At 54.6% G+C, this 27,129-nt stretch overlaps 1 protein-coding gene across 1 annotated transcript in view; it reads right to left on the bottom strand.

The window, feature by feature from the left end:
• Window positions 1–645: 645 nt before the first annotated feature.
• LOC139252633 (phosphofurin acidic cluster sorting protein 2-like) overlaps window positions 646–27,129 on the bottom strand; it is a 469,430-nt gene continuing 442,946 nt past the window's right edge. The window contains exons 17-20 of the mRNA XM_070873440.1: window positions 17,428–17,566; window positions 8,403–8,626; window positions 5,363–5,476; window positions 646–1,036 (exon numbers count right to left, since the gene is read on the bottom strand). Of these exons, the coding sequence (XP_070729541.1) occupies window positions 921–1,036; window positions 5,363–5,476; window positions 8,403–8,626; window positions 17,428–17,566 (593 nt within the window). The 3' untranslated portion in view covers window positions 646–920. The remainder of the gene's footprint in view (window positions 1,037–5,362; window positions 5,477–8,402; window positions 8,627–17,427; window positions 17,567–27,129) is intronic.

Genomic DNA, 27,129 nt, shown 5'->3' with positions numbered 1-27,129 from the left:
GGGGGTCTTAGACCGTACAGTGGGGGGGTCTCAGACCGTACAGTGGGGGGGTCTCGGGCCGTACAGTGGGGGGGTCTCGGGCCGTACAGTGGGGGGGTCTCGGGCCGTACAGTGGGGGGTCTCAGACCGTACAGTGGGGGGGTCTCGGGCCGTACAGTGGGGAGGGGGTCTCGGGCCGTACAGTGGGGGGGGTTCTCAGACCGTACAGTGGGGGGTCTCAGACCGTACAGTGGGGGGGTCTCAGACCGTACAGTGGGGGGGGGTCTCGGGCCGTACAGTGGGGGGGTCTCAGACCGTACAGTGGGGGGGTCTCAGACCGTACAGTGGGGGGGGTCTCGGGCCGTACAGTGGGGGGGGTCTCAGACCGTACAGTGGGGGGGGTCTCGGGCCGTACAGTGGGGGAGGGGTCTCAGACCGTACAGTGGGGGGGTCTCAGACCGTACAGTGGGGGGGTCTCGGGCCGTACAGTGGGGGGGTCTCAGACCATACAGTGGGGGGGGTCTCGGGCCGTTTGTATCGTGCAGCGATTGTGCAGAAGGGAGTCGGACTCCCTCACCTCCCTCCCTACCCCAGCCCCGGAGGGAGAGGATAGACCGAGTGTGAAACAGAGGCATCGCGAGTGTTGCAAGAAAAGATTCCATCGAGTTGTACCTGGGGAGCTTTCCTCCTGACTCTTCTTTATTTCAAAATTACGAATTGATGGAGAATTCTGGAAAGTGCATCTGTGAGGAGCGAGTCGGGAGGTGCTCACCGCCCGTAATCCACGCAGAATAATGTGCTTCTTAAATTACAAAAACATTGTCAATCTTTCGCTCCGGCTTTTAAATACAAAAACCAGGTCAGTGCCAGAATGGGAGTCGTTCCACAGGAAAAGGTTGGGCCCCAGGGCCCCACAGTCTGAGTCCATGCCATCCCGTCCGTCACATGGTCTTGGAATAACCGAATATTCCCACAGGGAAATATTTGACGTGAGTGGGCCACTGAGCAGCCAGCTGGAAAAACTTCACATCGTTCCACTCCACTCCATCTATGGAGACTAGAACACAGGACACAAGGTTAGAGGGCCAAGAGACCTCGCAAAACATCACGAGACGCAACGACAATAATCAACAACAGCCTGCATTTAGATAGAAACATAGAAACATAGAAAATAGGTGCAGGAGTAGGCCATTCGGCCCTTCTAGCCTGCACCGCAATTCAATGAGTTCATGGCTGAACATGCAACTTCAGTACCACATTCCTGCTTTCTCACCATACCCCTTGATCCCCCGAGTAGTAAGGACTTCATCTAACTCCTTTTTGAATATTTTTAGTGAATTGGCCTCAACAACTTTCTGTGGTAGAGAATTCCACAGGTTCACCACTCTCTGGGTGAAGAAGTTTCTCCTCATCTCGGTCCTAAATGGCTTACCCCTTATCCTTAGACTGTGTCCCCTGGTTCTGGACTTCCCCAACATTGGGAACATTCTTCCTGCATCCAACCTGTCCAAACCCGTCAGAATTTTAAACGTTTCTATGAGGTCCCCTCTCACTCTTCTGAACTCCAGTGAATACAAGCCCAGTTGATCCAGTCTTTCTTGATAGATCAGTCCCACCATCCCGGGAATCAGTCTGGTGAATCTTCGCTGCACTCCCTCAATAGCAAGAATGTCCTTCCTCAAGTTAGGGAGACCAAAACTGAACACAATACTCCAGGTGTGGCCTCACCAAGGCCCTGTACAACTGTAGCAACACCTCCCTGCCCCTGTACTCAAATCCCCTCGCTATGAAGGCCAACATGCCATTTGCTTTCTTAACCGTCTGCTGTACCTGCATGCCAACCTTCAATGACTGATGTACCATGACACCCAGGTCTCGTTGCACCTACCCTTTTCCTAATCTGTCACCATTCAGATAATAGTCTGTCTCTCTGTTTTTACCACCAAAGTGGATAACCTCACATTTATCCACATTATACTTCATCTGCCATGCATTTGCCCACTCACCTAACCTATCCAAGTCACTCTGCAGCCTCATAGCATCCTCCTCGCAGCTCACACTGCCACCCAACTTAGTGTCATCCGCAAATTTGGAGATACTACATTTAATCCCCTCGTCTAAATCATTAATGTACAGTGTAAACAGCTGGGGCTGTGAGGTTATCCACTTTGGTGGCAAAAATAGGAAGACAGAATATTATCTGAATGGTGGCAGATTAGGAAAAGGGGAGGTGCAACGAGACCTGGGTGTCATGGTACATCAGTCATTGAAGGTTGGCATGCAGGTACAGCAGGCGGTGAAGAAGGCAAATGGCATGTTGGCCTTCATAGCGAGGGGATTTGAGTATAGGAGCAGGGAGGTCTTACTGCAGTTGTACAGGGCCTTGGTGAGGCCTCACCTGGAATATTGTGTTCAGTTTTGGTCTCCTAATCTGAGGAAGGACGTTCTTGCTATTGAGGGAGTGCAGCGAAGGTTCACCAGACTGATTCCCGGGATGGCAGGACTGACATATGAGGAGAGACTGGATCGACTGGGCCTTTATTCACTGGAGTTTAGAAGAATGAGAGGGGACCTCATAGAAACATATAAAATTCTGACGGGTTTAGACAGGTTAGATGCAGGAAGAATGTTCCCAATGTTGGGGAAGTCCAGAACCAGGGGGTCACAGTCTAAGGATAAGGGGTAAGCCATTTAGGACCGAGATGAGGAGAAACTTCTTCACCCAGAGAGTGGTGAACCTGTGGAATTCTCTACCACAGAAAGTTGTTGGGGCCAGTTCGTTAGATATATTCAAAAGGGAATTAGATATGGCTCTTATGGCCAAAGGGATCAAGGGGTATGGAGAGAAAGCAGGAATGGGGTACTGAGGTGAATGATCAGCCATGATCATATTGAATGGTGGTGCAGGCTCGAAAGGCTGAATGGCCTACTCCTGCATCTATTTTCTATGTTTCTGTGTAACTGGACACCGGGCTCAAGGTGGGTGTGAGCAGGCCACTGTACAGTTTAATCGTGACTTCCTGTGACTTGTACTGCGTTGTTACAGGCTCGAGGGGCTGTAAGGCCTCCTGCTGTTCCTATGTTGTGGCTGTGAGTTCAACACTCGAGTCAATACACAGAGGAGAACTTACTGATGCCCCCTTATAGTAGAGGCTGCACTGGGCTGGTTCCTCAGGGGTCACACTGGGCTGGGTCCCCCCCTCCCCCTAGGGCTCACACTGAGCTGTCCCCTCCCCCCCCAGGGGTCACACTGGGCTGTCCCCTCCCCCCCCAGGGGTCACACTGGGCTGGTTCCCCCTCCCCAGGGGTCACACTGGGCTGCCCCCCCACCCAGGGGTCACACTGGACTGGCCCCCTCCCCCCCAGGGGTCACACTGGACTGCCCCCCCAGGGGTCACACTGGACTGGCCCCCTCCCCCCCAGGGGTCACACTGGACTGCCCCCCCAGGGGTCACACTGGACTGCCCCCCCCAGGGGTCACACTGGGCTGGTTCACCCCCCGCCCCCCCCAGGGGTCACACTGGGCTGGACCCCCCCCCAGGGGTCACACTGGGCTGCCCCCCCCCCCCCAGGGGTCACACTGGACTGGCCCCCTGCCCCCCAGGGGTCACACTGGGCTGCCCCCTCCCCCCAGGGGTCACACTGAGCTGTCCCCTCCCCCCCCAGGGGTCACACTGGGCTGTCCCCTCCCCCCCAGGGGTCACACTGGGCTGGTTCCCCCCCCCCAGGGGTCACACTGGGCTGCCCCCCCACCCAGGGGTCACACTGGGCTGCCCCCCCCACCCAGGGGTCACACTGGACTGCCCTCTCCCCCCCCCCAGGGGTCACACTGGACTGCCCTCTCCCCCCCCCAGGGGTCACACTGGGCTGCCCCCCCACCCAGGGGTCACACTGGACTGCCCTCTCCCCCCCCCCCAGGGGTCACACTGGACTGCCCCCCTCCCCCCCCAGGGGTCACACTGGACTGCCCCCCCCAGGGGTCACACTGGACTGGCCCCCCCAGGGGTCACACTGGGCTGGTTCACCCCCCCCACCAGGGGTCACACTGGGCTGCCCCCCCCCAGGGTCACACTGGGCTGCCCCCCCCCCCCCCAGGGGTCACACTGGGCTGCCCCCTCCCCCCAGGGGTCACACTGGACTGGCCCCCTCCCCTCCAGGGGTCACACTGGACTGCCCCCCCAGGGGTCACACTGGACTGCCCTCTTCCCCCCCCAGGGGTCACACTGGACTGCCCCCCTCCCCCCCAGGGGTCACACTGGGCTGCCCCCCCCCAGGGGTCACACTGGGCTGCCCCCTCCCCTCCAGGGGTCACACTGGACTGCCCCCCCAGGGGTCACACTGGACTGCCCTCTTCCCCCCCCAGGGGTCACACTGGACTGCCCCCCTCCCCCCCAGGGGTCACACTGGACTGCCCCCCCCAGGGGTCACACTGGACTGCCCCCCTCCCCCCCAGGGGTCACACTGGACTGCCCCCCCAGGGGTCACACTGGACTGCCCCCCCCAGGGGTCACACTGGGCTGGTTCACCCCCCCCCCCCCAGGGGTCACACTGGGCTGCCCCCCCCCAGGGTCACACTGGGCTGGACCCCCCCCAGGGATCACACTGGGCTGTCCCCTCCCCTCAAGGGTCACACTGGACTGGCCCCCTGCCCCCCAGGGGTCACACTGGGCTGCCCCCTCCCCCCAGGGGTCACACTGAGCTGTCCCCTCCCCCCCCAGGGGTCACACTGGGCTGTCCCCTCCCCCCCAGGGGTCACACTGGGCTGGTTTCCCCCCCCCCCCCCCAGGGGTCACACTGGGCTGCCCCCCCACCCAGGGGTCACACTGGACTGCCCTCTCCCCCCCCAGGGGTCACACTGGACTGCCCCCTCCCCCCCAGGGGTCACACTGGACTGCCCCCCCCCAGGGGTCACACTGGACTGGCCCCCTCCCCCCCAGGGGTCACACTGGACTGCCCCCCCAGGGGTCACACTGGACAGCCCTCTCCCCCCAGGGATCACACTGGACTGCCCCCCCCCCCCAGGGGTCACACTGGACTGGCCCCCTCCCCCCCCAGGGGTCACACTGGGCTGTCCCCTCCCCCCCCAGGGGTCACACTGGACTGTCCCCTCCCTCCAGGGGTCACACTGGACAGCCCTCTCCCCCCAGGGATCACACTGGACTGCCCCCTCCCCCCCCCCCAGGGGTCACACTGGACTGGCCCCCTCCCCCCCCCAGGGGTCACACTGGGCTGTCCCCTCCCCCCCCAGGGGTCACACTGGGCTGTCCCCTCCCCCCCCAGGGGTCACACTGGACTGCCCCCCCCAGGGGTCACATTGCTGGCCCCCCCCAGGGATTGCTGTGTTTACTGGGGGTGGCAGGTTGTACAGTGGAGAGTCTCTCACCTTTGAGCATGGTCTGTTGGTGTTTGGCTGTACAGATTAACCTGCTGATTCCCTCGATCACCTGGCTCTTAGAGTCCAGCTCTTTCTCCCTTGGCTTCTTACTTAAAAACATCACTGCAAGGAGCGAGAAAACAACATTGTGTAACACTGCAGCATCAGGAACAGTCGATCCCCCCCTCTCCCCAATCGATCAGATAAACCTCCTGCCCAGTGTGGGAACTGCCGTCCTGACCCGGTCTGGGCCTATATGTGACTCCAGACAATGTGCTCGACTCGCAACTTCCCTCTGAGCAGGTCTAGCAGGATCCTCAGTTACACCAAACCTGCTACAGAGGGTACGGGGCTTCAGAAAAGTGCCAGTTTTCCTTCCCTCAGGGCCATCAGTGAACCAGTTGGCTTTCTCCGACAATCCAACAGCTTCATGGTCCCTGTTACTGATCCCGGCTGAACGTCCGAAATCCGCAGTCCGGAATCGGGAAAATGTTCAGAAATCCGGACATTTTTTAAACCGATTACCGCTGCGCGTTGGGCCCAGGGACGGAGGAAAACCCCTCCCCCCCCCAAAAAAAATTCCATAAAACACAAATTAAAAGTTCACAAAACCCTTACCTACTAAATCGCTGAAAAAAAAGGAAAAAATAAAAACTTTAACTTACCTTTTTTGCAGGTCTTCAACGCGGATTTTTCCCGGTCGCTGACCTCTGACCCGGAACCGCCGACCCCTGACCTCCCCCGACCCCTGACCCTCTGTCGAACCCGGAACCCCCCCCACACCCCCAGCTCCGCCGTCATTAGCGACACTGTCATTACCGACAATGTCATGGGCAAAATGGTAGGTTTTAAGGAGCATCTTAAAGGAGGAGAGGGGGCAGAGAGGTTTAGGGAGGGAGTTCCAGAGCTTGGGGCCTTGGCAGTTCAAGGCAGGGCCGCCCGAAGATGGAGTGGCCACAATTGTGTCTCTCCAGGCACAAACAGCCCATGTTCGGAAGCACAGAAGGTAGACCTATACTCCTGGGTGTTGCTCACAGTTTAAAGAGGCAGAGCATGAACATTTTACAGACCCAGCAATATACTTTGCTGCAATGTCGTGTGTTGGGCAATGAACCCGAGTGGGGAATCTGGTTTGCCGCACGCTCCTTCCGCTGCATGCTCTCGGCGACGAGACTCGAGGTGCTCAGCGCCCTCCCGGATGCACTTCCTCCACTTAGGGCGGTCTTTGGCCCAGGGACTCCCAGGTGTCGGTGGGGATGTTGCATTTTATCAGGGAGGCTTTGAGGGTGTCCCTGTGACGTTTCCTCTGCCCACCTGGAGCTCGCTTGCTGTGCAGGAGTTCCGAGTAGAGCGCTTGCTTTGGGAGTCTCGTGTCGGGGCATGCGGACAATGCGGCCCTGCCCAGCGGAGCTGGTCGAGTGTGGTCACTGCTTCGATGCTGGGGATGTTGAGGATGTCCCCACCCCAGGGGAGACAGCACAGGGAAGATATTAAAAGAAGACACTGTGGGGAAATCCTAGCGCGCTGCGTGAATTCAATGAAGGAACGATTAATTCACTGACTGCGCAGATGAGACGATAAGGGAAGTGGGAGATGGGACCTGATTGGGGCAGTGGGTCAGACTGACCTTTCACCCTCTGGGACCAGTGCTCAAACCCCACCCCAGGCAGTTGGAAGGCGAGTATCCTCTTGTCTCCTGGCTTGGTGCAGCCAATATCTGGTTGTCCTGGGTTCAAGGCCACAGCCCAGAGAGGCCAGCAGAGGGTGTGGAAAGCAGACACACTGGTACTCTTCTGAGCTTTGGGCTGAGATACTCTGTTGAGATAGAGACAGATCCTCGAGGATAAGGACCGAGAGTGAAGCCTCACTTCTCCAACCCGACGGACTTCAACTTCAGCCTGGATCTGGCGTGTTTCAGCCAAGCACGGGGCTGTGGAGTGGAACCGCTGAGGAAGGACCAGCGAGCAAGGAAGGGCGGATTGGGTGAGAACTCAATCGTTGCACACTCACCAACCGATCCACGGTAAGTGCGTGAGGGGGTGTCAGTGTGCCCTAACCAAACCAGAGGGGGGTTTAGAGTTAGCTGGGTCCCGGGAGGGTTTAGCCCGGAAGGGTTGGTCAGTTGTAAGGCTAATAAAGGAAGTGCACTGCTTTACTGGGGATTACTGCACTGTGTGGTTCTACTTCGGCGTGCGGTGGCCTGGCCCGGAAATCGAAGCAGTCCCAGCCTGCAAGACCATCAGCAGGCCGGGGCCACTGGAGGGAGCAGCGTGTGGTGGTATACCATGGCAGGGAGCAGTGTGTGCTGCTGCAGGAGGGCGACGGCTGTGAAGCCAGGTCGCTGACTGCAGGGCGGGCAGGTACAGCAGGAGGGGCGAAGGAGCGGCAAGAGTCCACAGAGGGAAGTGATCGGGGCCCAGGAGAGGCGTGAATCTGGGGCCCAGGAGAGGCACGGTCCCAGGGGCAGCACAGACCAGCCCACACTGCGATATGTGAGCGCACTAGGTCCGTGCAGCAGAGCAGGTCTCCAGTCGTCCTGGTTAACCCTTGCCACTGGACCAAGACCTCGCTCTGTCAAGCCCGTGTGGTGGCTGGTGTACAACGGTCACCCCACGTTAAAACAATCCACCCACAGGTATCTTCCACCCTTCAGGATGTAGTTCGGGATCTGGAATATTAGGTCCTGCATTGAAACACCTGGGAACGCATCCCTTTTTGGCGTGGAAGCAAGTCATCCTCGCTTCGAGGGACCGCCTATGATGATGATGAGACACAGATACTCTGTTGAGATAGACACAGAGAGACCTTTGCTCTGTCTAACTCGTGCCGGAGTCAACGTGGGCACCTTGAACCAGAAAGATTGCCAAGCCAACATTAACTCCCACCCCCGCACCTTGTTGAGCTCAACGTTTACAACACTGACGGACCCAGATACAACACGGCTGGTGAGCATGGTCTCCTCACGCGACACATCTCACCCCGTGGTACTGTGTCCATCACAACCCGCCCCACTGAAAATGGCTTGCCATCAGCCCCATTCCACTCTCACCTTTCTTGTTTTTCTCCTTGGTTACCACGGTCATCAGCATGGTGGCTGGTGGCACCATCTCCCCACCATTCGGCAGCCGGGTCACTTGGAGGGAGCGGAAGTTGCTCTTCAAGGTGTTCTTGGTGCCAATGTCCCGCTTCTCACCGTCTCTCTTCTTGTCCGGTAGCTGCGTGGTCCAGTAATCTACCTGCAGCCCCATCACCTCCCCTCCGCCCCCTGGGGAACTGGCGAGAGAACCAGCCCATGGAATGAAGGAAACATAAGAACATCAGAAATAGGAGCAGGAGCAGGCCATACGGCCCCTTGAGCCTGCTCCACCATTTAATACGATCATGTCTGATCCGATCATGGACTCAGCTCCACTTCCCCGCCCGCTCCCCATAACCCCTTATTCCCTTATTGTTTAAGAAACTGTCTATCTCTGTCTTAATTGTATTCAATGTCCCGGCTTCCACAGCTCTCTGAGGCAGAAAATTCCACAGATTTACAACCCTCTGAGAGAAGAAATTCCTCCTCATCTCAGTTTTAAATGGGCGGCCCCTTATTCTAAAACTATGCCCCCTAGTTCTAGTTTCCCCCATCAGTAGAAACATCCTCTCTGCATCCACCTTGTCAAGCCCCCTCATAATCTTATACATTTCGATAAGATCACCTCTTATTCTTCTGAATTCCAATAAGTAGAGGCCCAACCTACTCAACATTTCCTCATAAGTCAATCCCCTCATCCCTGGAATCAACCGAGTGAACCTTCTCTGAACTGCCTCCAAAGCAAGTATATCCTTTCGTAAATACGGAAACCAAAACTGCACACAGTACTCCAGGTGTGGCCTCACCAATACCCTGTATAACTGTAGCAAGACTTCCCTGCTTTTATAATCCATCCCCTTTGCAATAAAGGCCAAGATACCATTGGCCTTCCTGATCACTTGCTGTACCTGCATATTAACCTTTTGTGTTTCATGCACAAGTACCCCCAGGTCCTGCTGTACTGCGGCACTTTGCAATCTTTCTCCATTTAAATAATAACTGGCTCTTTGATTCTTTCTGCCATCAGTTGGGGCGCTGATTGCGACTGATTAAACCACACACACTTTTACCCAGTCACAGCTTAGGTTCACACAGCGATGCGTTCTGCCTGCCCTCTGAGCTGGTGGACAAGGACCCCACCATACAGTTCCATTGGCCACCGCCATCCGCTGCCCATTATCTGTCAGTTTGATTGCGTGAGCCTGCAATCTTGGCAGGGTTCCACACTCCAACACAGTGGGTAAGACAATAGCAGCTACCGAGTCCTAGTCCTATCTCTGAATACAAACCAGAGTAGGCCATTCAGCCCCTCGAGCCTGCTCCGCCATTCAATTTGATCAGGGCTGATTTGTATCTCAACTCCATTTACCCGCCTTGGCTCCATATCCCTCGATACATAGAAACGTAGAAAATAGGTGCAGGAGTAGGCCATTCGGCCCTTCGAGCCTGCACCACCATTCAATAAGATCATGGCTGATCATTCCCTCTTTATCCCTTTCCTGCTTTCTCTCCATACCCCTTGATCCCTTTAGCCGTAAGGGCCATATCTAATTCCCTCTTGAATATATCCAACGAACTGGTCTCAACAACTTTCTGTGGTAGAGAATTCCACAGGTTAACAACTCTCTGAGTGAAGAAGTTTCTCCTCATCTCAATGACTTACCCCTTATCCTGAGACTGTGTCCCCTGGTTCTGGACTTCCACAACATCGGGAACATTCTTCTGCATCTAACCTGTCCAGTCCCATCAGAATTTTATGTGTTTCTATGAGATCCCCTCTCATCCTTCTAAACTCCAGTGAATACAGGCCCAGTCAATTCAGTCTTTCTTCATATGTCAGTCCTGCCATCCTGGGAATCAGTCTGGTGAACCTTCGCTGCACTCCCTCAATAGCAAGAACATCCTTCCTCAGATTAGGAGACCAAAACTCAACACAATATTCCAGGTGAGGCCTCACCAAGGCCCTGTACAACTGCAGTAAGACCTCCCTGCTCCTGTATTCAAATCCCCTAGCTATGAAGGCCAACATACCATTTGTCTTCTTCACCGCCTGCTGTACCTGCATGCCCACTTTCAATGACTGATGTACCATGACACCCAGGTCTCGTTGCACCTCCCCTTTTCCTAATCTGCCGCCATTCAGATAATATTCTGCCTTTGTGTTTTTACCATAAAAGTGGATAACCACATTATATTGCATCTGCCATGCATTTGCCCACTCACCTAACCTGTCCAAGTCACCCTGCAGCCTCTTAACATCCTCCTCACAGCTCACACCACCACCCAATAAAAATCTGCCGATCTCAGTCTTGAGATTTTCAATTGACCCCCTTTTGGGGAAGAGAGTTCCAGATTCCCACTGCCCTTTGTGTGAAGAAGTGCTTCCTGATGTCACCCCTGAACAGCCTGGCTCTAATTTTAAAGTTATTCTGTTGTTCTGGATTCCCCCACCAGAGGAAACAGTTTTTATTTCTATCTACCCTATCGAATTGCTCTATTGGCCCTGAAATTCCAATGTTCCAGGTCCGTATGAAGTTTCTACAGACCCGGGAAGGCATCACAATGTGCATGCGCTGAAAACTGCCTTTTCCGATCTGTCAAGTTTCTGGCTTGACAGATCTCGCGCATATCGGGAGCGAGGACACTGGCAGGGCAAGATTTCCGATATTTACCAATATCTTGCCCTGCAAGTGTCCTTTAAAATCTTGCGCCTGAAAAAGCAGGCATACAGCGTACTTTTACAGGCGCAAGTGTTTAAAAATACACAGAAACATTTAAAAATAAAGTTATAAAAACACATTTTATTTTTAAAAACCCTCCCCACTACGGTAAGTTTAGTTTAAGGCTTAATTAAAAAGCTTAAAAAAGTTGGCAAAATATTTTTTTTATAAGAACTTTAATTTAAATGAATGTTAAATATGTGGTTTATTTTCTATTTTTGATTGTGTTTTGGGTGTGTGGGGGAGGTTTCTCATTCACAGTAATAGGAGTTGCGGACATACAGATCTCCTATTACTAAGAATGAGAAAACATACGAACCTGATTGGCTGCTGTCCCCAGCTCCCGGCCTGCGCACCGTGCCCACGTGCACGCGCTGCGACGCACAGTCACGGGAGGCCTCAGGCTCGGAAGTTCCAACGGGCACAGCAGCAACAGGTAAGTGCGCCTCTTTTTTCCCTATTTCTGTCATTTGCCCGTGGGAAGGCCTCGATCGGAATTTCAGGCCCATTAAACACCTCAATCAGATCACCCTTCAACCTTCTAAACTCAAGGAAATACAAGGTCAGTCTTTGCAACCTGTCCTCATAATCGTCGCTTCTCGTGTTTGATCAAATATCTGCCAAGACTCGCTTTCACAGTAACTCGAGTTGCTCAGTAACTGTCTCCACCTCGGACTTAATCCACGGGGATTCCAACTGAATTCCACCCTTCATGTTTTGGATCCACCCAGGATTACAGATATCTCCGAGATATTCAGCGTTCCTCCAACCACGGTTCTCGCTGCCTCCTGGGACGCAATGCTCGCCACATGCACGCTCTCGACCTCTCTCTCTGTCTCTACGCTGTCCTGGCCCGCAGTTCCATTTCAACCTTCGCCTCATCCGGCTCCTTAACCGCAAACCTTTTTCCTTCCTTTTAGGACCGAGATGAGGAGAAACTTCTTCACTCAGAGAATTGTGAACCTGTGGAATTCCCTGGCGCAGAGAGTTGTTGGGGGCCAATTCGTTGGATATATTCAAGAGGGAGTTAGATATGGCCCTTACAGCTGAAGGGATCAAGGGGTATGGAGAGAAAGCAGAAATGGAGTACTGAGGGAATGATCAGCCATGATCTTATTGAATGGCGGTGCAGGCTGGAAGGGCCGAATGGCCTACTCCTGCACCTATTTTCTATGTTTCTATGTGTCAAGGATCGTAAGCTTCAACAACTCTTGGACACCAACCTCCCTCCGGAACCTTCTTCCCCAACACTTCCCTCTGATCCCATCCCTTCTTCCAATCTCATCGCCTGCCGTGTTTTCACTATCCCCTCTGACCTTCCCCTCTCTGAGCCCGAACAATCAGTCCTCAGCAAAGGCCTGAGCTTCATTCTCTTACGCCCCACCTCAATGAATTCCGAGCTCGGCACAGCACGACACTGAGCTCTTTTTCCGCTGCCTTCCCCTCCGTGTCCACTTCTTCGGCCAGGAGTCTTCCCTCCCCACAGCTGACCCTTTCTCCCGTGTTCAGAATTCTCGCTCTCCCTGGACCCCCTCCCTCTGGCCTATTACCCTCTCTAGACCTTTTCATTGTAAACTGCCAACAGGACATTGGCCGTCTCAATTTCTCTGCTCCCCCTCACTCACTCCAACCCACCTCCCTCTGAAATTGCAGCACTCCGCTCGCTCAGATCCAACCCCAACCTTGACATCAAACCTGCTGACAAGGGTGGTGCTGTTGTTGTTTGGCAAACCAACCTCTATCTTGTAGAGGCTAACTCTCTGACACCTCCTCCTAGCTCCCCCGGACCATGATCCCACTACTGAACATCACGCCATCATTACCCAGACCGTCCCTGACCTCATCTCCTCCTGGAGATCTTCCCTCCAGTCACCAACCTCGTAGTTCCCCAACCCCGCACAGCCTGCTTCTACCTCCTTCCCAAGATCCACAAACAGGACTGCCCCGGTAGACCCATCGTTTCAGCCTGTTCTTGCCCCACAGAACTTATTTCTTCCTATCTCAACTCTATCTTTTCTCCCCTTGTCCACTCACTTCCTACCCACATCTGTGACCCCTCTGACGTCCTCCGTCACTAACAGTTTCCAGTTTCCTGGCCCCAACCGTCTCCTTTTCACCATGGATGTACAATCCCTCTGCACTTCCATCCCCCACCAGGATGGCCTGAGGGCGCTCCGCTTCTTCCTCGAGCAGAAGCCCAACCAGTGCCCATCCCCCAGCCCCATCTGGTTGAACTTGTTCTCACATTGAACAACTTCTCCTTTAACTCCACTCACTTCCTCCAAATTAAAGGTGTTGCTATGGGAACCCACATGGGTCCTAGCCCTATCCCTGTCTTTTTGTGGGATATGTGGAACATTCTTTGTTCCAGTTCCAGTCGGGTCCCCTCCCTCACCTCTTTCTCCGGTACGTTGATGACTGTATCGGTTCCATTTTCTGCTCTCGCCCTGAACTAGAAAATGTCATTCACTTTGCATCCAATTTCCACCCCTCCCCCACCTTCCCATGCTCCATCTCCGACTCTTCCCTTCCCTTCCTCGACTTCTCTGTCTCCATCTCTGGGGATAGGCTTTTGACCAGTATCCACGATAATCCCACTGACTCCCACAGCTCCCTGGACAACACTTCCTCCCACCCCGCTTCCTGTAAGGACTCCATTCCATTCTCCCAGTTTCTCCGTCTCCGTTGTATCTGCTCTGACGATGCCACCTTTCACACTAGTGCCTCTGACATGTCTTCCTTTTCCCTCAACCGAGGATTCCCCTCCGCCGTGGTTAACATGGCCCTCGACCGTGTCTCTGCTCTCACCCCTTCCCCTCCCTCTCAGAACCACGGCAGGTCTCCCCATGTCCTCACCTTTCACCCCACCAGCCTCCACGTTCAACGGATCATCCACCGCCATTTCCGCCAACTCCAGCGTGATCCCACCACCAATCACATCTCCCCCTTCCCTCCCCTCTCAGCATCTGAAGGGACCTGGTCCATCCCGCAGTCACTCCTGCACCCCCTCCTCTTCCACTGGCACCTTCCTGTGCAAGTGCAGGAGATCCAACACCTGCCCTTTGACCTCCTCCCTTCCCACTGTCCAGGGCCCCAAACACTCCTTCCCAGTGAAACAGTGATTTACTTGTACTTCTTTCGATTCAGTATACTGTATTCGCTGCTCACGATGTGGTCTCCTCTACATTGGGGAGACCAAACGCAGATTGGGTGACTGCTTTGCGGAACACCTCCGTTCAGTCCGTAAGCGTAATCCCGAGCTTCCGGTCGCCTGTCACTCCCACTCTGACCTCTCTGTCCTCGGCCTCCTACACTGGTCCAACGAAGCTCAACACAAGCTCGAGGAACATCACCTCATCTTTCGTTTAGACACTTTACAGTCTCTGGACTCAACATCGAGTTCAACAATTTCAGACCGTGACCTCTGCCCATCAAGGGACCTGGGAGTGCAGGTCCACAGATCCCTGATGGTAGCAGGCCAGGTCGATAAGGTGGTTAAGAAAGTATATGGAATACTTGTCTTTATACGTCGAGGTATGGAATACAAGAGCAGGGAGGTTATGCTTGAACTGTATAAAACACTAGTTAGGCCACAGCTGGAGTACTGCGTGCAGTTCTGATCACCACATTACAGGAAGGACGTGATTGCACTGGAGAGGGTACAGAGGAGATTTACAAGAATGTTGCCTGGATTGGAGAATTTTAGTTATGAGGAAAGATTGGAGATGCTGGGTCTGTTTTCTTTGGAACAGAGGAGGCTGAGGGGAGATCTGATTGAAGTGTATAAAATTATGAGGGGCCTGGATAGAGTGGATAGGAAGGACCTGTTTCCCTTGGCAGAGGGGTCAACAACCAGGGGGCATAGATTTAAAGTAATTGGGTGGAGGTTTAGAGGAGATATGAGGGGAAATTTCTTCACCCAGAGGGTGTTGGGGGTCTGGAACTCACGGCCTGAAATGGTGGTAGAGGCAGAAACCCTCACCACATTTAAAGGATGTGCACTTGAAGTGCCGTAATCTACAGGGCTATGGACCAAGTGTTGGAAAGTGGGATTAGGCTGGATGGCTCTTTGTTGGCCGGCGCAGACACGATGGGCCGAAATGGCCTCCTTCCGTGCGGTAAATTTCTGTGATTCGATGATTAGCAGTCCTCCAGTCCTCTGGCACCACACCTGTAGCCAGAGAGGACTGGAAAATGATGGTCAGAGCCTCTGCTATTTCCTCCTTTGCTTCTCTTAACAGCCTGGGATACATTTCATCTGGGCCTGGGGATTTAACCACTTTCAAAGCTGCTAAGCCCCTTAATATTTACTCTCTCACTATGTTTATCTCATCTAATATTTCGCACTCCTCCTCCCTCATTGCAAAGTCTGCATTGCCCGTCTCTTTTGTGAAAACAGATGCAAAGTATTCATTGAGAATCATACCCACATCTTCAGCCTCCACACACAGATTACCTGTATGGTCTCTAATAGGCCCCACTCTTTCTTAAGTTATCCTCTTGTTCGTAATGTATTTATAAAACATCTTTGGGTTTTCCCTGATTTTACTTGCCAACATTCTTTCATGCTCTCTCTTTGCTTTCCTGATATCGGTTTCAATTGCAGCCCTGCACTTTTTATACTCCTCTAGAGTTTCTGCAGTATTGAGTTCTCGGTATCTGTCGTAAGCTTCCCTTTTTTTCTTTATCTTGCCCTGTAAGTCCCTTGACATCCAGGGGGCTCTAGGTTTGTTAGTCCCACCCTTACTTTAAGGGAACATACTTGCTCTGTAGCCTCAAGATCTCCTCCTTGAATGCCTCCCACTGCTCTGACACTGATTTACCATCGAGTAGCTGTTTCCAGTCACTTTGGCCAAATCACATCTCAGCTCAGCAAAATTGGCTTTACCCCAATTGAGAACTTTTATTCCTGGTCTACCTTTGTCCTTTTCCATAACTGCCCTAACTCTTACTGAATTATGATCACTAGTGCCAAAATGCTCTCCCACTAATACCCCCTACCACCTGCCCCTCTTCATTCCCCAAAACCATGTCCAGAACCGTCCCCTCCCTTGTTGGGCTTGTTACATACTGGCTAAAGAAGTTCTCCTGAATGCAGTTTAGGAATTCCACACCCTCTGTACCCTTCACACTACATTTTTTCCAGTTAATATTCGGGTAGTTGAAATCCCCCACTATTACAGCTCTGCAGTTTTTGCACTTTACCCTTCTATCTCCCTCTGACAGTTTGGGGATCTATAGCACACTCCCAGTAGTGTGATCGCCCCTTTTTTGTTCTTCAATTCAACCCATATGGCCTTGTTTGATGACCCGTCTAACATATCATACCCCCGCACAGCTTTAATTGTTTCTTTAATCAATACTATGACCCCCTCCCTCCTCCTTTTTTATCCCCCTCTCTAGCCCATCTGAAAACCCTGTAACCAGGAATGCTGAGCTGCCATACCTGCCCCTCATTCAGCCATGACTCAGTAATGACTATAATATCGTACTCCCAAGTGTCTAACTGTGCTCACAGCTCATCTGGCTTATTCTCTACCCTCCTTACATTGAAGTATATACCATTTGGTTGTGCCAAACATCTATTTTTCAGCCCCTGATTCTAGCTTTTAACTCCAAATTTATTTAATTAACTAAATTCCCCAGCTGCCGTGGCAGGATTTGAACTCATGTCGCGGGATCATCAGTCCAGGCCTCTGGATTACTGGTCCAGTAACATAACCACTATGCTACCATATCCTGCTCTGCAATGGGGTTATATCTTTTGGTGATTGGATTGTGATCTCGCCTCTTCCACTTGTCGCTTGTCTGCCACTGTAGCCTCCGAATGACGGCCCTTTCATTCACACTTCCCCACACAACTTGCTGGATCTGTCAACGAACCTCTCCTGATGCTCGCTCGGGGCGGGGTGCAGATCCAGGGGTGCCAGTGACCACACGGTGCTGTACCCAGGTGCCAGGCAAACCCAAGGCAGCGCTCACCTGTTGTCTGCCCCCTTTCACGTTCAGCAAGGCTCGGTGCACTACGAGGGCACACCCTGGCTGGGGTGTCCCCTTCCTAACCCAGAGGTAAGGAGGTCAAAGATCGGGACCCCCATCGGCTACCCACCTGACATCAGCTAACCCAGCACTGACTGAGGACTGAGCCTGGGCAACTATTGGTCTCTCGTGCCCAGTGGGCATTGTAGTTATGTACTGAGCCATCGGTGCAATCATTAACATACACAGTCTTCTGCCCTCAACTCCTCTGTACACAATCTGATTCTGAACAGCCTTACCAAGCTCCGGAGAGGACAGCCGAGACGGATGGAGAAGGTGGTGGGGTGGCGTTGATCTCTTTCGTGTACGCAGTGACGCTGGAGGCCGGTGACGGAGACAAGATATTGACGTTACACAATGCGGCGTCATCGGAGTCGACTAAAGAAACAGATGCATGCTGTCATTAAAGGATTGTACTCACATAGGAAAGTAATCAAGCATGGATCGCAGACATGTCATTCATCAACAAACTGGCTCCTCCCACAGCCCGTGTACACGCCCATATCACAGACACTACCCACAGCCCATGTACACTCCACTATCACAGACCCTACCCACAGCCCGTGTACACTCCCCTATCACAGACACTACCCACAGCCCATGTACACTCTCCTATCACAGACACTACCCACAACCTATGTACACTCCACTATCACAGACCCTACCCACAGCCTGTGCACACTCCCCTATCACAGACACTACCCACAGCCCATGTACACTCCCCTATCACAGACACTACCCACAGCCCGTGTACACTCCCCTATCACAGACCCTACCCACAGCCCGTGTACACTCCCCTATCACAGACACTACACACAGCCCATGTACACGCCCCTATCACAGACACTACCCACAGCCCGTGCACACTCCCCTATCACAGACACTACCCACAGCCCGTGTACACTCCCCTATCACAGACACTACCCACAGCCCGTGTACACTCCCCTATCACAGACCCTACCCACAGCCCCTGCACACTCCCCTATCACGGACACTAGCCACAGCCCGTGTACACTCCCCTATCACAGACACTGCGCACGCCCCGTGTACACTCCCCTATCACAGACACTACCCACAGCCCGTGTACACTCCCCTATCACAGACACTGCGCACGGCCCGTGTACACTCCCCTATCACAGACACTATCCACAGCCCGTGTACACTCCCCTATCACAGACACTGCGCACAGCCCGTGTACACTCCCCTATCACAGACACTGCGCACAGCCCGTGTACACTCCCCTATCACGGACACTGCCCACAGCCCGTGTACACTCCCCTATCACAGACCCTACCCACAGCCCGTGTACACTCCCCTATCACATACCCTGCCCACAGCCCGTGTACACTCCCCTATCACAGACACTACCCACAGCCCATGTACACTCCCCTATACCGGACACTGCCCACAGCCCGTGTACACTCCCCTATACCGGACACTACCCACAGCCCGTGTACACTCCCCTATCACAGACACTACCCACAGCCCATGTACACTCCCCTATACCGAACACTGCCAACAGCCCGTGTACACTCCCCTATCACAGACACTACCCACAGCCCGTGTACACTCCCCTATCACAGACACTACCCACAGCCCATGTACACTCCACTATCACAGACCCAACCCACAGCCCGTGTACACTCCCCTATCACATTCACTACCCACAGCCCGTGTACACTCCCCTATCACGGACACTGCCCACAGCCCGTGTACACTCCCCTATCACAAACACTACCCACACCCATGTACACTCCCCTATACCGGACACTGCCCACAGCCCGTGTACACTACCTATCACGGACACTACCCACAGCCCGTGTACACTCCCCTATCATGGACACTACCCACAGCCCGTGTACACTCCCCTACCACAGACACTACCCACAGCCCGTGTACACTCCCCTATCACGGACACTACCCACAGCCCGTGTACACTTCCCTATCACAGACCCAATCCACAGCCCGTGTACACTCCCCTATCACAACCCTACCCATAGCCCGTGTACACTCTCCTATCACAGACCCTACCCACAGCCCGTGTACACTCCCCTATCACGGACACTACCCACAGCCCGTGTACACTCCCATATCACAGACCCTACCCACAGCCCGTGTACACTCCGCTATCACGGACCCTACCCACAGCCCGTGTACACTCCCCTATCACAGATACTACCCACAGACCGTGTACACTCCCCAATCACAGGCACTACCCACAGCCCGTGTACACTCCCTTATCACAGACACTATCCACAGCTCCTGTACACTCCCCTATCACAGACATTAGCCACAGTCCGTGTACACTCCCCTATCACGGACAGTACCCACAGTCCGTCTACACTCCCCTATCACAGACACTACCCACAGCCCGTGTACACTCCCCTATCACAGACACTGCGCACGGCCCGTGTACACACCCCTATCACAGACACTACCCACAGCCCGTGTACACTCCCCTATCACAGACACTATCCACAGCCCGTGTACACTCCCCTATCACAGACACTACCCACAGCCCGTGTACACTCCCCTATCACAGACACTACCCACAGCCCATGTACACTCCCCTATCACAGACCCTACCCACAGCCCGTGTACACTCCCCTATCACAGACACTACCCACAGCACATGTACACGCCCTTATCACAGACACTACCCACAGCCCGTGTACACTCCCCTATCACAGACACTATCCACAGCCCATGTACACGCCCCTATCACAGACACTACCCACAGCCCATGTACACTCCACTATCACAGACCTAACCCACAGCCCGTGTACACTCCCCTATCACGGACACTACCCACAGCCCATGTACACTCCCCTATACCGGACACTGCCCACAGCCCCTGTACACTCCCCTATCACAGACACTACCCACAGCCCGTGTACACTCCCCTATCACAGACCCTACCCACAGCCCATGTACACTCCACTATCACAGACCCAACCCACAGCCTGTGTACACTCCCCTATCACAGACACTACCCACAGCCCGTGTACACTCCCCTATCACGGACACTACCCACAGCCCGTGTACACTTCCCTATCACAGACCCAATCCACAGCCCGTGTACACTCCCCTATCACAACCCTACCCACAGCCCGTGTACACTCTCCTATCACAGACACTACCCACAGCCCGTGTACACTCCCCTATCACGGACACTACCCACAGCCCGTGTACACTCCCCTATCACAGACACTACCCACAGCCCGTGTACACTCCCCTATCACAGACACTACCCGCAGCCCATGTACACTCCACTATCACAGACCCAACCCACAGCCCGTGTACACTCCCCTATCACAGACACTACCCACAGTCCGTGTACACTCCCCTATCACGGACACTACCCACAGCCCGTGTACACTCCCTTATCACGGACACTATCCACAGCCCCTGTACACTCCCCTATCACAGACACTACCCACAGCCCGTGTACACTCCCCTATCACAGACACTACCCACAGCCCGTGTACACTCCCCTATCACAGACACTACCCACAGCCCATGTACACTCCCCTATCACAGACACTACCCACAGCCCGTGTACACTCCCCTATCACAGACACTACCCACAGCCCGTGTACACTCCCTTATCACGGACACTATCCACAGCCCCTGTACACTCCCCTATCACAGACACTACCCACAGCCCATGTACACTCCCCTATACCGGACACTGCCCACAGCCCGTGTACACTCCCCTATACCGGACACTACCCACAGCCCGTGTACACTCCCCTATCACAGACACTACCCACAGCCCATGTACACTCCCCTATACCGAACACTGCCAACAGCCCGTGTACACTCCCCTATCACAGACACTACCCACAGCCCGTGTACACTCCCCTATCACAGACACTACCCACAGCCCATGTACACTCCACTATCACAGACCCAACCCACAGCCCGTGTACACTCCCCTATCACAGACACTACCCACAGCCCGTGTACACTCCCCTATCACGGACACTGCCCACAGCCCGTGTACACTCCCCTATCACAAACACTACCCACACCCATGTACACTCCCCTATACCGGACACTGCCCACAGCCCGTGTACACTACCTATCACGGACACTACCCACAGCCCGTGTACACTCCCCTATCATGGACACTACCCACAGCCCGTGTACACTCCCCTACCACAGACACTACCCACAGCCCGTGTACACTCCCCTATCACGGACACTACCCACAGCCCGTGTACACTTCCCTATCACAGACCCAATCCACAGCCCGTGTACACTCCCCTATCACAACCCTACCCATAGCCCGTGTACACTCTCCTATCACAGACCCTACCCACAGCCCGTGTACACTCCCCTATCACGGACACTACCCACAGCCCGTGTACACTCCCATATCACAGACCCTACCCACAGCCCGTGTACACTCCGCTATCACGGACCCTACCCACAGCCCGTGTACACTCCCCTATCACAGATACTACCCACAGACCGTGTACACTCCCCAATCACAGGCACTACCCACAGCCCGTGTACACTCCCTTATCACAGACACTATCCACAGCTCCTGTACACTCCCCTATCACAGACATTAGCCACAGTCCGTGTACACTCCCCTATCACGGACAGTACCCACAGTCCGTCTACACTCCCCTATCACAGACACTACCCACAGCCCGTGTACACTCCCCTATCACAGACACTGCGCACGGCCCGTGTACACACCCCTATCACAGACACTACCCACAGCCCGTGTACACTCCCCTATCACAGACACTATCCACAGCCCGTGTACACTCCCCTATCACAGACACTACCCACAGCCCGTGTACACTCCCCTATCACAGACACTACCCACAGCCCATGTACACTCCCCTATCACAGACCCTACCCACAGCCCGTGTACACTCCCCTATCACAGACACTACCCACAGCCTGTGTACACTCCCCTGTCATGGACACTACCCACAGCCAGTGTACACTTCCCTATCACAGACCCTACCCACAGCCCGTGTACACTCCACTATCACAGACATTGCCCACAGCCCGTGTACACTCCCCTATCACAGACACTACCCACAGCCCGTGTACACTCCCCTATCACAGACACTACCCACAGCCCATGTACACTCCCCTATCACAGACACTACCCACAGCCCGTGTACACTCCCCTATCACAGACACTACCCACAGCCCGTGTACACTCCCTTATCACGGACACTATCCACAGCCCCTGTACACTCCCCTATCACAGACACTAGCCACAGTCCGTGTACACTCCCCTATCACGGACACTACCCACAGCCCGTGTACACTCCCCTATCACACACACTACCCGCAGCCCGTGTACACTCCCCTATCACAGACACTGCGCACGGCCCGTGTACATTCCCCTATCACAGACACTACCCACAGCCCGTGTACACTCCCCTATCACAGACACTACCCACAGCCCGTGTACATTCCCTTATCACGGACACTATCCACAGCCCTGTACACTCCCCTATCACAGACACTAGCCACAGTCCGTGTACACTCCCCTATCACAGACACTAGCCACAGTCCGTGTACACTCCCCTATCACAGACACTACCCACAGCCCGTGTACACTCCCCTATCACAGACACTACCCACAGCCCGTGTACACTCCCCTATCACAGACACTACTCACAGCCCGTGTACACTCCCCTATCACAGACACTACCCACAGCCCGTGTACACTCCCCTATCACAGACACTACCCACAGCCCGTGTACACTCCCTTATCACGGACACTATCCACAGCCCCTGTACACTCCCCTATCACAGACACTAGCCACAGTCCGTGTACACTCCCCTATCACGGACACTACCCACAGCCCGTGTACACTCCCTTATCACGGACACTATCCACAGCCCCTGTACACTCCCCTATCACAGACACTACCCACAGCCCGTGTACACTCCCCTATCACAGACACTACCCACAGCCCGTGTACACTCCCCTATCACAGACACTACCCACAGCCCATGTACACTCCCCTATCACAGACACTACCCACAGCCCGTGTACACTCCCCTATCACAGACACTACCCACAGCCCGTGTACACTCCCTTATCACGGACACTATCCACAGCCCCTGTACACTCCCCTATCACAGACACTAGCCACAGTCCGTGTACAGTCCCCTATCACGGACACTACCCACAGCCTGTGTACACTCCCCTATCACACACACTACCCGCAGCCCGTGTACACTCCCCTATCACAGACACTGCGCACGGCCCGTGTACACTCCCCTATCACAGACACTACCCACAGCCCATGTACACTCCCCATCACAGACACTACCCACAGCCCGTGTACACTCCCCTATCACAGACACTGCGCACAGCCCGTGTACACTCCCCTATCACGGACACTGCCCACAGCCCGTGTACACTCCACTATCACAGACACTACGCACAGCCCGTGTACACTCCCCTATCACAGACACTACCCACAGCCCGTGTACACTCCCCATCATGGACACTACCCACAGCCTGTCTAACTCCCCTATCACAGAACCTACCCACAGCCCGTGTACACTCCGTTATCACGGACACTATCCACAGCCCCTGTACACTCCCCTATCACAGACACGAGCCACAGTCCGTGTACACTCCCCTATCACGGACACTACCCACAGTCCGTGTACACTCCCCTATCACGGACACTACCCACAGCCCGTGTACACTCCCTTATCACGGACACTATCCACAGCCCCTGTACACTTCCCTATCACAGACACTAGCCACAGTCCGTGTACACTTCCCCATCACAGACACTAGCCACAGTCCGTGTACACTCCCCTATCACAGACACTACCCACAGCCCGTGTACACTCCCCTATCACAGACACTACCCGCAGCCCGTGTACACTCCCCTATCACGGACACTACCCACAGCCCGTGTACACTCACCTATCACAGGCACTACCCACAGCCCGTGTACACTCCCCTATCACAGACACTACCCACAGCCCGTGTACACTCCCTTAACACGGACACTATCCACAGCCCCTGTACACTCCCCTATCACAGACACTAGCCACAGTCCGTGTACACTCCCCTATCACGGACACTACCCACAGCCCGTGTACACTCCCCTATCACACACACTACCCGCAGCCCGTGTACACTCCCCTATCACAGACACTGCGCACGGCCCGTGTACACTCCCCTATCACAGACACTAGCCACAGTCCGTGTACACTCCCCTATCACAGACACTAGCCACAGTCCGTGTACACTCCCCTATCACAGACACTACCCACAGCCCGTGTGCACTCCCCTATCACAGACACTACCCACAGCCCGTGTACACTCCCTTATCACGGACACTATCCACAGCCCCTGTACACTCCCCTATCACGGACACTAGCCACAGTCCGTGTACACTCCCCTATCACGGACACTACCCACAGCCCGTGTACACTCCCCTATCACAGACACTACCCACAGCCCGTGTACACTCCCCTATCACAGACACTGCGCACGGCCCGTGTACACTCCCCTATCACAGACACTACCCACAGCCCGTGTACACTCCCCTATCACAGACACTACCCACAGCCCGTGTACACTCCCCTATCACAGACACTACCCACAGCCCGTGTACACTCCCTTATCACGGACACTATCCACAGCCCCTGTACACTCCCCTATCACAGACACTAGCCACAGTCCGTGTACACTCCCCTATCACAGACACTACCCACAGCCCGTGTACACTCCCCTATCACAGACACTACCCACAGCCCGTGTACACTCCCCTATCACAGACACTACCCACAGCCCGTGTACACTCCCCTATCACAGACACTACCCACAGCCCGTGTACACTCCCTTATCACGGACACTCTCCACAGCCCCTGTACACTCCACTATCACAGACACTAGCCACAGTCCGTGTACACTACCCTATCACGGACACTACCCACAGCCCGTGTACACTCCCTTATCACAGACACTACCCACAGCCCGTGTACACTCCCTTATCACGGACACTATCCACAGCCCCTGTACACTCCCCTATCACAGACACTAGCCACAGTCCGTGTACACTCCCCTATCACGGACACTACCCACAGCCCGTGTACACTCCCCTATCACACACACTACCCGCAGCCCGTGTACACTCCCCTATCACAGACACTGCGCACGGCCCGTGTACACTCCCCTATCACAGACACTACCCACAGCCCGTGTACACTCCCCTATCACAGACACTGCGCACAGCCCGTGTACACTCCCCTATCACAGACCCTACCCTCAGGCCGTGTACACTCCCCTATCACGGACACTACCCACAGCCCATGTACATTCCCCTATACCGGACACTGCCCACAGCCCGTGTACACTCCTCGATCACAGACCCTACCCACAGCCTGTGTACACTCCCCTGTCATGGACACTACCCACAGCCAGTGTACACTTCCCTATCACAGACCCTACCCACAGCCCGTGTACACTCCACTATCACAGACATTGCCCACAGCCCGTGTACACTCTCCTATCACAGACACTACCCACAGTCCGTGTACACTCCCCTATCACAGACACTACCCACAGCCCGTGTACACTCCCTTATCACGGACACTATCCACAGCCCCTGTACACTCCCCTATCACAGACACTGCGCACAGCCCGTGTACACTCCCCTATCACGGACACTGCCCACAGCCCGTGTACACTCCACTATCACAGACACTACGCACAGCCCGTGTACACTCCCCTATCACAGACACTACCCACAGCCCGTGTACACTCCCCATCATGGACACTACCCACAGCCTGTCTAACTCCCCTATCACAGAACCTACCCACAGCCCGTGTACACTCCGTTATCACGGACACTATCCACAGCCCCTGTACACTCCCCTATCACAGACACGAGCCACAGTCCGTGTACACTCCCCTATCACGGACACTACCCACAGCCCGTGTACACTCCCCTATCACAGACACTACCCACAGCCCGTGTACACTCCCCTATCACAGACCCAATCCACAGCCCGTGTACACTCCCCTATCACAGACACTAGCCACAGTCCGTGTACACTCCCCTATCACGGACACTACCCACAGCCCGTGTACACTCCCTTATCACGGACACTATCCACAGCCCCTGTACACTTCCCTATCACAGACACTAGCCACAGTCCGTGTACACTTCCCCATCACAGACACTAGCCACAGTCCGTGTACACTCCCCTATCACAGACACTACCCACAGCCCGTGTACACTCCCTTAACACGGACACTATCCACAGCCCCTGTACACTCCCCTATCACAGACACTAGCCACAGTCCGTGTACACTCCCCTATCACGGACACTACCCACAGCCCGTGTACACTCCCCTATCACACACACTACCCGCAGCCCGTGTACACTCCCCTATCACAGACACTGCGCACGGCCCGTGTACACTCCCCTATCACAGACACTAGCCACAGTCCGTGTACACTCCCCTATCACAGACACTAGCCACAGTCCGTGTACACTCCCCTATCACAGACACTACCCACAGCCCGTGTGCACTCCCCTATCACAGACACTACCCACAGCCCGTGTACACTCCCTTATCACGGACACTATCCACAGCCCCTGTACACTCCCCTATCACGGACACTAGCCACAGTCCGTGTACACTCCCCTATCACGGACACTACCCACAGCCCGTGTACACTCCCCTATCACAGACACTACCCACAGCCCGTGTACACTCCCCTATCACACACACTGCGCACGGCCCGTGTACACTCCCCTATCACAGACACTACCCACAGCCCGTGTACACTCCCCTATCACAGACACTACCCAGAGCCCGTGTACACTCCCCTATCACAGACACTACCCACAGCCCGTGTACACTCCCTTATCACGGACACTATCCACAGCCCCTGTACACTCCCCTATCACAGACACTAGCC

This window comes from Pristiophorus japonicus, unplaced genomic scaffold, assembly GCF_044704955.1.
Source record: "Pristiophorus japonicus isolate sPriJap1 unplaced genomic scaffold, sPriJap1.hap1 HAP1_SCAFFOLD_471, whole genome shotgun sequence".
In the NCBI taxonomy this organism is placed as follows: domain Eukaryota; kingdom Metazoa; phylum Chordata; class Chondrichthyes; family Pristiophoridae; genus Pristiophorus; species Pristiophorus japonicus.
The sequence above is the reverse complement of the archived record's forward strand: the minus strand, read 5'-3'. Positions and strand labels throughout refer to the sequence as shown.